At 41.1% G+C, this 15232-nt stretch overlaps 1 protein-coding gene across 3 annotated transcripts in view; it reads left to right on the top strand.

The window, feature by feature from the left end:
• LOC123767639 (sodium- and chloride-dependent glycine transporter 2) overlaps positions 1-15232 on the top strand; it is a 39539-nt gene that overhangs the window by 22370 nt on the left and 1937 nt on the right. For all 3 annotated transcript variants that reach the window (XM_045757468.2, XM_045757470.2, XM_045757469.2), the window contains exons 3-12: positions 6103-6293; positions 7192-7326; positions 7819-7962; positions 8682-8889; positions 9326-9519; positions 12430-12613; positions 13170-13407; positions 13665-13893; positions 14209-14321; positions 14729-15037. In XM_045757468.2, coding sequence (XP_045613424.1) covers positions 6119-6293; positions 7192-7326; positions 7819-7962; positions 8682-8889; positions 9326-9519; positions 12430-12613; positions 13170-13407; positions 13665-13893; positions 14209-14321; positions 14729-15037 — 1929 coding nt within the window. In that variant the 5' untranslated portion in view covers positions 6103-6118. The remainder of the gene's footprint in view (positions 1-6102; positions 6294-7191; positions 7327-7818; positions 7963-8681; positions 8890-9325; positions 9520-12429; positions 12614-13169; positions 13408-13664; positions 13894-14208; positions 14322-14728; positions 15038-15232) is intronic.

The following is a 15232-nucleotide window of genomic DNA, read 5'->3' as shown; positions in this document are numbered from 1 at the left end:
ACTAACAACCTAAATATATGGATATCCCTTCAAAATATAATATAGACTGAACTCTTCTTTCATTGGAATGAAAGTATAAATAATTGATAACATTGGTAAAAATAGAAGTAACCCAAGTTGTTATATGAAAGTAGGTGAAATAAATTGTCATCCACACTTCCGTAGACATACACATTCCAAATAAACAGATAGGGTTTCGGGGTCCGCGGTTCAAGTCTCCTACAGCCCAGGTGAATGAAAAGTAGGTTATGGTCACTGTATCTGGGCTCGGTTACATCGGGTTTCACATTACATAATATAAAAGAAACACTAAAGAAGGCCTATTTATACCTACCCAAACTCATTCATATGTATATACATGGCATAACCATATCATATCCACCCTATAATTAAAATAATCAGGCTATCTGAATCTATTGTCACCCTAAAGTTTTGGTCCATAGATCAACCATCCTGAGACTTTTCGTGATAGCCTCGCGAACAGCCTCTTACAATTTTCCACTGTCCACCACAACAGGATGACGACATATTTAGACAATATCCTTCATCCATACTGCAGCGCCCTCAGTTCGTCCAGTGCTTCATCCATGTTGAATCGTTCTCAGGTCAGCCAGCGCAAACATGCGCTGGTCAAGAATTGACAAGATAACCCCTAATGGCTACAGAAGGCTCCCTGGTATAGTCTAGGGTGGCAAAACCTAGCTTTCAAAACTAATTTTAATTACATTGCTTTTAAACTCAAAGTAATACATTTAATGTCAAGGAAACAGTCGAGTAAATCTATTTAGTGTGTTACCAGTAAGGTCTGTTTACCGCCGCGGCTGGCCGCCGGCAACATTTCTATAATAACGCAATGGAAAGGAATGCCAGTGAAGGCCAGATGGAAGAGAAGTGCTCGGCGGCTTGTTGACGGGGTGAAACGGCTTGTTGGGGAAGAGGAGCGACTTGGAACGGGAACAATGGTGGCATCAGTAGCAGTACAAACCTGTAATATTAGTCCCGCTATACACACAGAAGGCCGTAATTAGTCTGTGTAATGTAACACAATGTCTGGGCAATGTAACCCTAATTCTTGAACAGTGCAACGCTGGCCTTGGCAGCAAATGTGGCACATACCTCACATCAACAAGTAGTTTTATCAATCTTTTCATCGACACAACACGGCTAGATTAGCGTTTCATCATTCTCGCCTGGGCGCACAAAGACGGACGGGTTGGTGGTGGTCTGGTATTGGCCGGTTACGTGCTGGACAGGACTGGCTTCCTCGCCATGTGGTCAGTATCTTCCTGCAGTCCCTGGGAGTGTTGAATGCAAAACACAAGTGTACAGCCAACCATGAATTGAGGTCTCGGGGAGAGATAAATGTGTGTTTAAACTCGTGACTTTGCACTTAAATACCACAATCAATGTAACATTGCTTCATGAGTGCACAATATACATACCATGGACGAGAAATGGTTAATAACATTCTGAGCCAAAGGTTTTAACATATGCTGGTCGCTAGCGGCGCTCCGCTGGTCCGTCTGTATCAATACAGACTTCCCCATCCTGTAAAATGGTTTCATCCTAATATAAATGTTATTTTAATGCTGTATGAAGCATTCTCTTAGTTGAATTGAACTAGTAAATTTTCTGAGCCTTGGCTCCCGTCAAAAAGGAAAATTGTAAAGGCAGCATTCCACGAAAGGCAGAATTTGTCATTTCATGTCCGGCATCATTTCGGTGGTGCTGCAGGGTGAAGCACTTGACCCCATCGTTTGCTCGGGCAATAGCACAAGTTTTTATTTTAGGTGTATAACCGGAGGAACAACCACACGGCTTCATAATAAATTGTATACCTTAATGAGTATGTTTCAATACCATTTAGTAAGTGGTAAGACTTTACAAACGTTAATTCCTTGAATTAATCCCTAAAGGCGTCCTAGGCTAGACATACGTTAGTGAACTCGATTGATAGTGCACAAGGGCCTATGGCGCTCTTCGTGTATCCGGTAAAGACTTACTGGTGTGGATCTCCTGCAGTGAGCTGCTCTGTAGACAGATAGCAGTGTTCTTATGTGATTCTTGGGTGTTGGTGGAGCCAGGTCGAGCCTGGAGTGGCTAGTTAGGAAAATTCTGTACGGACGCTGAGGCGGACCTCTTGTTCGTGTGCTTGTTTTAGATTGTGAATTAAAATGTTATATTAAACATGTTCTAAAAAAAAAAACTGCCGGCATCTGCTGGTGTAAATCTGATGTATAGATACAAACAAGTCCAGTAGTTTTGGCAGCAACTAATAGTTTGCAAAGTAGCAGGCAAAACTAAGTTGGATTCAAGTTAAATCAACGTTAATAGCGCCTACACAACTTAAGTTGAATGTTCCAATATTGTTTAGTTGCTGGAACAAGTTCAAGTTGGTGTGAACTGGAGACCTTCAACTCCAGTTCAAACCAGTGTCATCAAGGTAACAAGAGTCGGCGACCATGTCGTCCTACCAAGTTTAAACCTCGATCATATGGTTCCCAAGTTTGTGTTCAATGTGTCACGTGTTGTCCGGTGTTATCCACCTGTCTAGTGAAACTGAAGCTGCATTCCGGGATAAGTTACTGTTCGCGCAAGTTGATTCAGCCGTGATGTTGTTGTTGTGGAGGGAAGTGTGAGATATCAAAGGGGGAACGTGTCGAATGAACAAATCCACAAGGGTCGTGACGGTGATTCGAACCTGCGTCTGCGAGCATCCCAGACGTGTCGAATGTTTGTGGCTGGATAACGCTTTATTAATATTCATTATATTCGGTATCATATGAATGAGGAAAGAGGGAGGTTATATATACGTGGGAGAGGAAGATAGGGACGCTGCTAGCTCTCGCTCGGCTTGAAGCATCGTCTTCCATCCACCTGGGAAGGTGCCTGCGTCAGTGTCATTAACTTGAAGAAAGCCTCTTATTCCCGTCTGGATTGTGAGTCACATTGAGTGTTGTCAGGAATACAAATTCCAATTGCCTCATTGTATTGCAATGGCGGAAACGGGAAGACACTGGTAAGTCCAACGGGAAGCAAGATAACTATCCCCGTGCATTGAAATCTCTTCCATAAGTGACGTTATTCTTTATTCTGCAGCCCCTTGCTCCATCATCCTGCATACAGTATGGGGTAATTGAAAACTTAATTTCTTTGTTAACTTTAAAGATAAAGTAATTGCAAATACGTTTCTGTAGTTCAGGAACGACAACAGTCGCCCTTTTGTCGTTCCTGGACGGCAACAGGGCGACTAATACAGTGTAATGAAGATAAGCTGTGCACAGACGCCTCGCTGTTGGACAAGTCTCTTGTGACTTGGACGCCACAACCTCTTCAGTCTTGAGCTCCCTCGTATCGGGGTGTTGCGTGACCTTCATGCAATCATACACGTCTCTGGCTCTCTCTCACACACGTATGACTTAGGAGCTGCAGCTCATAGCTTCAAGTATTTATCTTGTCTTCGCTCTGCATAAGTGGCGACGACGTGGACAGTATAGGAAAGGTTTCTCATACTTGGATACGGTATTCTGTTATTAAGCCTCGCTTCACAGGTTTACATTATAATGAGTACCACCATCTGGTAGATACAGGATATAAGGGGTGATGCGGAAGTCAAGAGGGTGGAGTTCCTCAAGGGTTTTGTGGGATGGGTGTTTGTGTGTGGGGGGGGATGAGACGGGGGGGGAGTTCACGACGCCCCGCTACTGCCACAAAGACATTACTACCGCAATGATACGTGCGCTGTGCTCTGTATAGTTTTCAATGCTGCGGGATGACTCGACACACGCAGACCCCGGGAAAGGTCTATTAATATCACAAGCAGCGTTCTCGCCACGCATGGTGAGAGCGGAGGGGAGCAGACACGCACGCACACGCGCACGCACACGGGAGTGTAAACTAATGCAAAAATTAAATTGTCATCCATACTTCCGTGGTAATAAATAAACATTGCATTCACCTGGGCTCTAGGAGACTCGAACCGCTGATATGACCTAGAGTTGATATGTGTCAAGTTGATATTCGAAAAGGTTCTAGATTAAAGTATGACAGGAAATAGAGCAACAGTGCTAGTACGCTGACCGCGCTGCTAGCATCGTAGCCGTGGCTGGTGAGGGTGTGGCAGAAAGTGGTGCTGTTGTTTAAGATTCAGCTACTGGGAACAAAGTTCTAAGTAGCACGGGCTATGGAGAGCCCGTAGTGGACTCACCTGGCACAGGAGCGGGGCTGATGTGTGCAGAAAGTGCTGTATTGTCACCAGGTGTTGATGGGAACACTTGTACGTGACCCGAGTTTGACCCCTAGGGCAGGGTTGGATGACCTCATACCGTTACTTGACAGTTCACTCCTATGCACCCAGCAGTAATTGAAGGACCTGAATGTAAAAGGATTGGTAAGTGATGCTGCTTTGGAGACACGACGCTGAATAACCAAACCGGTTTGAGTGCTTGGCCGTAATCCCAGCACAAAAAGGTATCTCCTGGTACAGTTTAATGAAAAAGTGGCTGAAATTGAAATAAGTTTATTGAGGTGAAATACACACAAAGGGATGAGGTAGCTCAAGCTATTCTCACCCCGTTCAGTACAACGTGTTAGTACATACATACACACATCACAAACAATAAACCTGTTACCAAACATTCTGAGAGATAAACATGTACATTTCCTCCTTGAAAAAGTGTCTCCTGGTAGTCTTACTCTCGCCTATGGCCGTATGGAAAGTGAATGCTGGATTAGAAAGTCCTAATCACATGTTTTAAGACACAAACGAACGTATATATTTTATTACATAGTTCATCTTAAATGAAGCCTATATTGCAAAAAAAATCAAATGCTGGCATATGAGGCTAGTGAGACTATTTTTGTTGCTATTGCTGCTGTTTCTGATGCCCCTGCCACCACCCTGGCATGATTACATCAGTAACGAAACTGAAACAATTATTTACAGACGAGGAGTCACAATAACATGGCTGAAATATGTTGACCAAACCACACACTAGAAAGTGAAGGGACGACGACGTTTCGGTCCGTCCTGGACCATTCTCAAGTCGATTGTGGTCCAGGAATGGTCCAAGAATGATCCAGGACGGACCGAAACGTCGTCGTCCCTTCACTTTCTAGTGTGTGGTTTGGTGAAACAATTATACTTGCCTGTCGGTCAGCAAGCCACCTCTTGTGGTGGCTAAAACTAAAGGGAAGGGGACTTAAGGACACTTATTATCTGCATTCCATTGTCTTTTTGATTGTTGCCGCCGAAGGCGGCTAGTTTATTGTGCACCCCATACTCATCCTGTGAGCGGTAGCGCCATTGTCTGTGGTATGGAAACCCGTCTTCGCAAAACAGTTCCATTGCTTGTTCGTATGTTTGTTTATTTACTGTTTGGTTAATTATGCACGATGATCTGGATGCCTGTGTTTTATAGGTATGTGAATGTGAACGTTAACTAACGTAAATATAAAGCAACAGTTGTTGGAACACTTTCTCTCCATATACAGATATATACATATATAACATGTATATATCTGTTGTTTACACTTTCTAAAATCTCTCTGAATACCCTCTCCATCTCCTGATCTTCAGCGTAGTAACGATATAACTTAATAAATGGTTAAGATTCTAAATAATGATTCTGTAATTTCGAAGTTCCGTAATATTCCATAATAGCAGACTGGTGAACTTCGGGATACGAACCCCCGTGACTTGAGTGAGGTGATGCCTGGACCTATAGTGTCTGGAGGTCACATTGTCCGGCTTATTGACCTCTCTTATCAAAGTCTTCCATAATATATTCTTGAGTGAATACCCAAATTGAAAACTGTGATAATTCACTATTTTGGTGTGGAAACTTTGCCTATATACGCCCATAAATTTATTTTTTACCCTGCTAATCCTTTGCCCTTTGAAGCGTTTCAATATCTCACCCTGTCCATGGAAGACAGAAGAAAATGTATACATGCTAGCTAGCATTGTAAATGTGTGGCCACGTCTGTGGTAGAAAATAATAACAAAAGCGTTTCAATGCCATTTGTCTATAGCCTATTAATTTCGATTAAATTCTCGAATACTTTCCACCCGTAAAGTCTAAACATTTTCTTTTTTTCCAGCATTTGCTCAGGTAAAATGGGGAAAGAAAAGACGAAGGAGGTGACGTCAGTGGAGACACTGGAAGATGAGGGAGAGGAAGCGAGAGGGACCTGGTCAAACCAATGTGAGTTCTTCTTGTCGTGTCTGGGCTACGCTGTAGGCTTCGGCAACGTCTGGAGGTTCCCTTACCTCTGCTACAAGAACGGCGGGGGTGAGTAACCATGTACCTCATCGTTACTGGGGCCCTCGCCACCATTACCCGTTTTTAAATAACCCAACAAACTCTTGAAATTAAACAAAAATGACAACGTTTCGGTCCGTGCTGGATCGTTATTGTCGTGATAGCATGGATTTTTTAGACGCATTATTGTGCATTATCTGCATATCTAATTCAAATTTTGCACTATATAATGAAAGTCTTCGCGTTATGCTGGCATTATAACTTTATGTAATTAATATATTGTAATTTCATGTAAATTTAACCAAGTATAATCAGTTATGAATAATGCTTTTGATTTTATTGTTTTTATACATGTTCTGAGATATCAGTGAGTCATAATAATAGCTTTGAATTGTTCTTAAAGTAAGCTAGATTGATTGACAGCAAGTTAGGGTATTAAATTTGGTGACTTATGATCAGATATTCGTGGAAAGCTTGATTTCAAGACTAATTATAAGTTGCATATAATATGGGAAAGCCTAGCAAACACAGCTTCATGCTCTTCCAAGGAATTAGTGTGCAGCATAACAATTAGTTTCTAACTAGAGGATAATCCAAATACATAAATTTGAATAGATAAACTTGCAAAGGTTAATGTTAGCAATCATTTTTAAAGTAGATTTTAAATGTCTGCTAATTGTTGAATGATATATCTATATATATATATATATATATATATATATATATATGATATATATATATATATATTAATATATATTATATATATATATATATATATATATATATATATATATATATATATATATATATATATATATATATATATATATATATATATATATATAATAAATTTAATTTGCGTATATGTAATGTTTGTTTGCTGTCTTCGGCGTGTGTTCTGTTCTTAATGGTTGTTCTCTCTCCACAGCGGCGTTCCTAATCCCCTACACACTAATGTTACTGTTCGCTGGTCTACCTCTGTTCTTCCTGGAGCTCGCCCTCGGCCAGTATGTCAGCCTCGGACCCAACATTCTTTTCCCAAAGTTGGTTCCTCTCTTCGCTGGTAAGTTTCAATTTGAATTTTGTATTTTGAATGCGAATTATTTTTAGAAAGATTTTAAATTTTAAAGGTAGCTTGAGCTACTTCATCCCTTTGTGTGTGTTTATACTTCAATAAACCTATTTCAATCGGGAGAAAGCGCCAAGAAATTACAATATAGCACTTGGAAAGGGAAAAGATAAGGATTATGGAAGGGACGGGGGAGGGGGGTGTGTTGCCCAACCACTTGGACAGTCGGGGATTTAACACAGATTTGCATGAAGCGAGACCGGCGCTCTACCGTCCAGCCCAAGTGATTGGTGCGGGGCCCGAAGCCTCGGGCTGGTCAATGGGATTATTCATTTCAGTCTTGTATAGGCGGTTTGACTCGTATATTGACACCAGTAAAGTTATGTCAGATATGTTTAACGACTGCTTCTGCGCTGTTAAATCTCAACGGTGATCTGATATGGTTTATAAACTATGCTAATTGTTGTTGTTGTTGTTCTTCCCCAGGACTGGGCTGGGCCATGGTGATACTGTCAGCGTTGGTAGCCATCTACTACAACGTCATCCTGGCCTGGACGTTCTTCTACACCTTCGCCTCCTTCACTTCCAGTCTGCCCTGGGGAAGCTGCAGCAATTATTTTAATTCTCTCAGTAAGGTCATACATGTTCTTGCGTGCGGTACCTAATGGAGCTTTATAAAATGTTTTCAAGTGTGTTACGAATAATCAAGCTGATATGTGAGTTCTGTCCAAACCATACACCTGGACTTTAATAATGCATTCAGAATAGTGCGAAAGACCTGGTGCAATTCAATTTTTTACTGATGTATTCATCAGTAAAAAATCTTCACTGATGTATTTATGTAAAAATTTGATATACTGTATATACTGTACAGGAAGATGGGTGTTCACGTGACACCTTTAAGCTACGAATCACAGCATTATTTATATACACAAAGTTTAGGCTATATTAACTTGTATAATGTATGAAACAACAATACGTGGTGGATGTACATTGAATTTTGTTTATCAGCAGTTATATTGTATATTTTGCACAACTATTGCTGTGATTCGAAGCCTCGTAAGGTTCCATGTAGGAAATATAATGCCGAATTAGAATACAACGCAAATAGATTCAAATACTGTACTTAAATACTACTGTTGACCAGACCACACACTAGAAGGTGAAGGGACGACGACGACGTTTCGGTTCGTCCTGGACCATTTTCAAGTCGACAATCGACTTGAGAATGGTCCAGGACGGACCGAAACGTCGTCGTCCCTTCACCTGTTAGTGTGTGGTCTGGTTAACATACTTCAGCCACGTTGTGACTCATCGCCTGCTTAAATACTACTGACAATTACTTCCAGACTGCTTCACCGAGGACCTTGCCGGTGCCTGCAGGAACCAGTCTCTCTACTACTACAACAAGAGCTGCGTTAGCGTCCAGGAGTACTGCAGCGTTGCCAAGCTAGACGCCTTGAACGAGACTCACTGTAAGAGCCCAAACAACGATACCGGCAGCACGTTAGCTGACGGCGCCGTTACTAGAATCTCGGCAAGCGAGGACTACTTCAGGTAAGCTTTAATATACTTAAGTATAACTTGCTTAGCTACCTGAGCCCATTATGTGCCTCTGTCGTCCTTTCCTCTACCGCTGGTTAGGTATGGGGTCCATAATCAATTAAACTATATAAGGTCTATGTGAAGGATGTCAAATTTGTTTATATATGAACTTAGTTGTAGATAATATTTGTTGGGTTTGGTTTTTGACTCGAGGCTTATCAATGCTGGAGAATTGGGAAATAAGAAACGATAATGTGCAGTCTACACCTGGCTACATAAAGTCAGCAAACAGCAAGCTTGAAGACAGCGTCTCGAGAGGATTTGGTCTTGCTAAGCGAAAAGCTTTTCAGCCTTTTTCACATTGTACATTGCAGTATTCGAAGTCTTGAAGCTTGCTTAATTTATGTTCTTGAAAGACAACGTTAATTTTATATTTGTTACATTTCAGGAACCGCATGTTAGGGGTGTCCGGTCGGACGTGGGAGGACATGGGAGGGATGAATTGGGAGCTGGTGGGATGTCTGGCCCTGGCCTGGGTGTTGGTGTTCGCTTGCTTGATCAAGGGCGTCAAGAGCTCGGGAAAGGTGGTCTACTTCACCGCTCTCTTCCCCTACGCTGTCCTCTTCATTCTCTTCATTAGAGGTGAGAATAATGAACTCTTTTTATTTAATTAGTTTATTAAGGCCCTTTTATACTTACGCGCTTGGCAAGTGCTCGTGTTTCCGGAAACAGCTTCTAAAACGCCTTATTGGCCTGTTATCCTACTTTAACTACAGGATTAATTACAGTTTAAAAGACGAAAACACCAGTTTACTCTGTGGTAAGTACAAATAAAAATTTAAATAAAGTACAGACTGTAATAATTAAAAGTTTATGGGCTTCTGACCACTGACACACGTTAATACATATATATAACTTATTACTAAATCACATTTATACCAGTCTAAATAGGAACACCTAGACACAATCAAACAACACTAGTACTTAACTCAATAACGCATCCAGTCTCCAACACCAGCCTGCAACCGACCCACATTAGCTCAGACTGACTGCTGCTCTCCCCCTCAGACAACTGCAGCCTCACTCCACATAAATATAATCCTACAAGCCACCCTTCCACACAGATACACACTGCCATACATTTATAAACGTAGGTATATAATACACAAGGCATTTATTTATTTATTTATATATATACAAGAAGGTACATTGGGATTGTGAGGATATATAGCATAGTAATTACATTTTTGTAAAGCCACTAGTACACGCAGCGTTTCGGGCAGGTCCTTAATCTAAGAAACTTAAAAGTAGAAACTTATAAGCATTCTGGAACATAAGTATATAATACACAAGGCATTCTGGAACAACTATAATTCTTACTCTGAAAATAAGAATCATTCAGTGACGTACTAGCTGGTATCATTGACGCTTCACGCAAACTGAGCTTGACAAATACCTGTCCAACACAGGAATTGAACTACAATTAGCGTTAAGTTTAGCAACTTAAATTTCATATGATATTTGCCTGTCGTGTACCCCCCCCCCCCCCCACACACAGTGACTGAAATGGGTTTCTTTTGTGAACACGGACCCGCAACGCTCTCCATTTTTTGGAATCGGGAAAACGTAGCCAGATTTGTACAATCGACGTGCACAGATATTAATGTTTTCGTATTACAAGAGCCTAACCTCAATAAGCCTGTAACTATTTAATTAACACTGGCCATCAAGTTATTATTCAAACTATTCACAAGTTATCCCTGAGTGAGCTTCGTTTTCTGTAACAATTCACTCTCAAGATAATCAGAACATGGATTTGGAAGTGCTGAGAGTGAGTTAGCCTGATTATAATTCAAACACAAACTCAGGGTTGATCACGTGGATGACATTAGATAAGTGAGAAATAAAAGCAAATATAAGGTATTTAAATACATGAAATCGATGTAAATATTAGACAAAAAGGTCTACTGTAGATTCCTTCCATAAAAATTTAAATTAGCTAAATAAATTTTTGAAGTTCAGTCCCTGTGTTCATTATTTATCATACATGGAATCAGGAGAGAACATGAAATGTAAGGCTGATCTGTTAGTGTTAGATATAGTGTTGGAGAGTATGTCCCAGCTCTTGTTCACATAGTTTACAATTGGAATGTTCACCATTGGGGGATTCATTACCTGCAGCCACCTGCCATAGATAGCGATGCCCCAGCCAGTGGGTGGTAGTGGGTAAGGCTTGAGGCCTTTCATTTCAATTGTCAACTATGTGAACAAGAGCTGGGACATACTCTCCAACACTATATCTGTGATTGCTCTGTTACCATTTGGTCTGAAATCACTGATATGGGATACTTTGAGCTCTGTAACTAATTCATACTCTTGGGTATATTGGAAGATATTCTTGTGCTGTACGCAGATTTTGCTAGTGGAGGCTAGATCAGCCTTGCATTTCATGTTTTCTCCTAATTACATGTTTGATTAACTATCCTGTGATATGGGGATATTAGATGAACTAATAGCTAGTTTTTTTATCTGCACTGTGTAATTTGGCATACAGAACTGGGTAGCAGCACATTGCCGTGTATACCTAAACATGTTAATACAGCAACAACACAAAATTGATGGGTGTGAAGACATAGTGCATAATAAATGAACGAAACTAAAGTTAGTGGCTTTGCACGAATGTACCATTTAATCAACATATGTACTCTCACAGCCCATTGTACCTCCTTTGTGTACTCGCCGAGTGGTGAGTACACAACATTGTGTGTGTAATCAATAAAATGAAATGAAAAATATCAACTATCGACGCGACACCAGCGAGATGTCAAATTAGTCTTCCCTTATATCCAGCTATATTTAAAAGAAAACGTTAGTAGGGGTAACTTTGGTACCTGAAAATAATATGAATTTGTAATTTTTTTTATGTATATTCAAGAGTTCTTAGATTCTTGTAGAGCCTTGTACTGTATCTTATACTAGCACGCGTAGCGTTTCGGGCAAGTCCTTGATACTAATGCTCCCAGGAATACGACCCCGCCAAATCGTTTAACAAACAGGTGCCCATTTTACTGTTGAGTAAACAGAGGCTACAGCTAAGGATTTTCGCCCAGTCAATCTCCCCCGGCCAGGATACGAACCCAGGACAAAGCGCTCGCGAAACGTTGTTTTTGTTATAGATTCAGCTACTCGGAACAAGTTCCAAGTAGCACGGGCTATGGTGAGCCCGTAGTGGGCTCACCATAGCCCAGGACAGGGACTTCCTGGGACAGGAGCGGTAGCTCGCGAAACGCCAAGCGAGCGTCTTATCCACTACTACACCATGGGGACTTATAATACTGTACTGTATATGTATATTAAATGTCATGGTACATATAGCTACTGTGGCTGGGTGGAATGTACAGCATATTGACCGTTGTACTCAATATGGTGGTAATGTTATATTCATTTCAATCTAAAGCCTAGTTTGTAGAATAGTTTATTTACAAAAGACTTATGATATAATTTAATTAAAACGTTGCCATTTTTATTTTCTCATAATGTTTTCTTTGACAGGTGTCACCTTGAAGGGCGCCTACACTGGTATTGAATTTTACATCCTGAAGCCGAACATGACCAAACTGACGGAGATTGACGTGTGGAATGATGCAGCCACTCAGATCTTCTACTCCCTGGGCTCTGGATTTGGTGGTCTGATTACACTAGCATCGTACAACAAGTTCAAGAACAACTGCATGCGGTTAGTGTATTTCCGTCTTATTACTCAAAAAAATGGTTGTGTAGCCTAGTAGTCTACGTTCTCGATTTTGTCAAGTCCCGGGATCATTCTTTTGGGCAGGACAGAAACGGTTCGGCACGTTTCATGTCGCCTGATGATTTTCGTTTGACTTGCAATTCATTGTGAACAAAATTAAAGTTAGTGACTTTGCACGAATGTACCATTTGGACAGGTAGCCTGTCAGTTTATACATATAATATAAATGGTTGAAACACTGGCCACAGCCTTCTTTATATCCAGGTAACACCCCCCCCCCTTCCAGGGTCGAATTACTGACCCTCCCTAAGATGGAACCCCACCAATAAGCTGACTAACTCCTAGGTACCTATTTATTGCTAGTTGAACATAGCATTAGGTTATAGGAAGCGCCCAACCATTTCTGTCTCGCCCGGGATTCGAACCCGGAATTCTAGATTGTTAGTCAATAACGAAGCAGACAGTAGTACCGGGACCCTTGGAGTGGCTTGTAATAAAGTCACGTTAGGGATACTTTAATGTTTTCCTTTCCTCTCAACAGAGATGCAATTATCATTGCCTTCGCCAACTGTTCTACGTCGGTGTTTGCTGGCTTTGTGATCTTCAGCATCCTGGGATTCTTGGCAACGGAGCTTGGAGTTGAAGTGAAGGATGTGGTGTCTTCGGGCTCCGGCCTGGCGTTCGTCGTGTACCCGGCAGCCGTCACCCACTTGCCTGTATCGCCCGTCTGGGCTCTCCTCTTTTTCGCCATGCTCATCACTCTCGGGCTCGACTCCCAGGTTTGTTGAAACCTATCAAAAATGGTCAACTGACTGTATGCCACTGGACTTTTGCAGTGTCCATGCTTTACTTCGCCATCCTCCTATTTCCCCACACCTTCCTTCTCACTCTTTCTTGAAATGAAACTTCGTTCCTTTCATGCACATGGATCAAATTATTTATTGTAGGCTTGACTTGCATATATATTTAAATGACTGTGATTATATGTAGCTTCCTGTACAGCAAGTTAAACCCTGCTTCTCTCGTGCTATTTCAGTTCACAATGGTTGAGACCCTGGCCACAGCCTTCTTTGACCAATTTGAATGGTTGCGAACCAAAAAACCTATGGTAGTAGGATCCTTGTGTATTATTTTGTTCCTGTGTGGCCTCACTATGTGCCTGGATGGTGGCATCTACATGTTTGAGCTCTTCAACTGGTACTCTGCCGGGATCTCAGTCATCATCGTCACCATTTTAGAACTCGTAGTCGTCATGTATATTTACGGTAAGTAAATGAGAAAGTCACATCGTACACAACTATTCGCGAACGGATTTTCAAAACCTAAAACCTGCTTTGCTTTAACCAACCAATGTAGCCTAACTCAACCGAACCTAACGCAGCCTAATCTAAGCTAATTCATCTTAACCAAACGATATACAAGATTTTTTTACTATAGGAAAACAAGCTTTGTCGAACTGTCTTGTGTTTCACCATAATCAAATGAGATTTAGGTAATCTATATTACTCTCAATAGTCCATTTAAATTGTCTGCAACGGATGGTGTGATTTATGGAAATTTATTTACCGGCTTTCCAACAGGATTCAAGAACTTCATGAGAAATATCCGTGAAGAAATGGGTATATATATGCCTCTACCGTTGTATATCTACTGGTCAGCTACCTGGCTGGTCATCACTCCGGTATCTCTTGCTGTAAGTCATCAGGGGTTATATAAAGAGTTTTTCATTACATAGTATCTTGGCAGGGATATATACACAAAGGTCTAACCCACTTCTTGTGCATGTACACTGATAGTTTGTTAGTTAGGGGACTTGTTCAGGACGAAAGTATTCTTGCTGGTTGGTCAGTAAGCAACTGGGGTGGCGTTAAACTCAACAACAAATCATTATCTTGACAGAAGATTTCATATGCTTGCTCTTTTACGTTTGAAACAAAATTTAAATTAAATTAAATGTTTAAAATAGAACGTTGAAAGAAATTGTTGACAAGTTTTGTGGTCCCCATAATAAAAACACAAATTTAACTATAAACTTCATTTATAATAAGATTTAGAAATAAATATGCATTCATTACTGAATTTACACATTTTTGTCCCTAGGTTATCTTGGTTTTGTCAATTTACTACTATACTCCAGCCAATTTTGGGACGTACGTATACCCTGAAAATATCCAAACTCTGGGTTGGTTCATCTGTGCATCCTCACTCATTTTCATCCCGCTGGGAGTGATCTATGTCCTGGCAAAAAGAGATAAGAGAGGCAAGGAGCTACTCACAGCATCGCCAGATTTCTGCCCTCATCACGTGAGGAAAGCCCGCGAGGCGCAGGCTGGTGCCTTCAAGGGCCAGCCAGTTGGTGTGTTCAGATACACGTATGATAATGACGGCTTCCAGGAACCCAACGCTAAGGTTAGTGTATTTGAATACATTTTATAAATATAGACGTGTTAGTAAATGTGCAATTGTTCATGAATGCTTTATCTTTTGAGTTGGTGGGTTCGTACGAACGTGTACGAACGCTTATTTGTGTTTGCGGGGATTGAACTTCAAACCTCGGGATTCCGTTTGTCCCCCTATTGACTGGTGTACAAGGCATTCTACTTA

This window comes from Procambarus clarkii, chromosome 67 (genome assembly GCF_040958095.1).
Source record: "Procambarus clarkii isolate CNS0578487 chromosome 67, FALCON_Pclarkii_2.0, whole genome shotgun sequence".
Lineage (NCBI taxonomy): Eukaryota > Metazoa > Arthropoda > Malacostraca > Decapoda > Cambaridae > Procambarus > Procambarus clarkii.
Note: the sequence above shows the minus strand (reverse complement) of the source record. Positions and strands in the feature narration are given on the sequence as shown.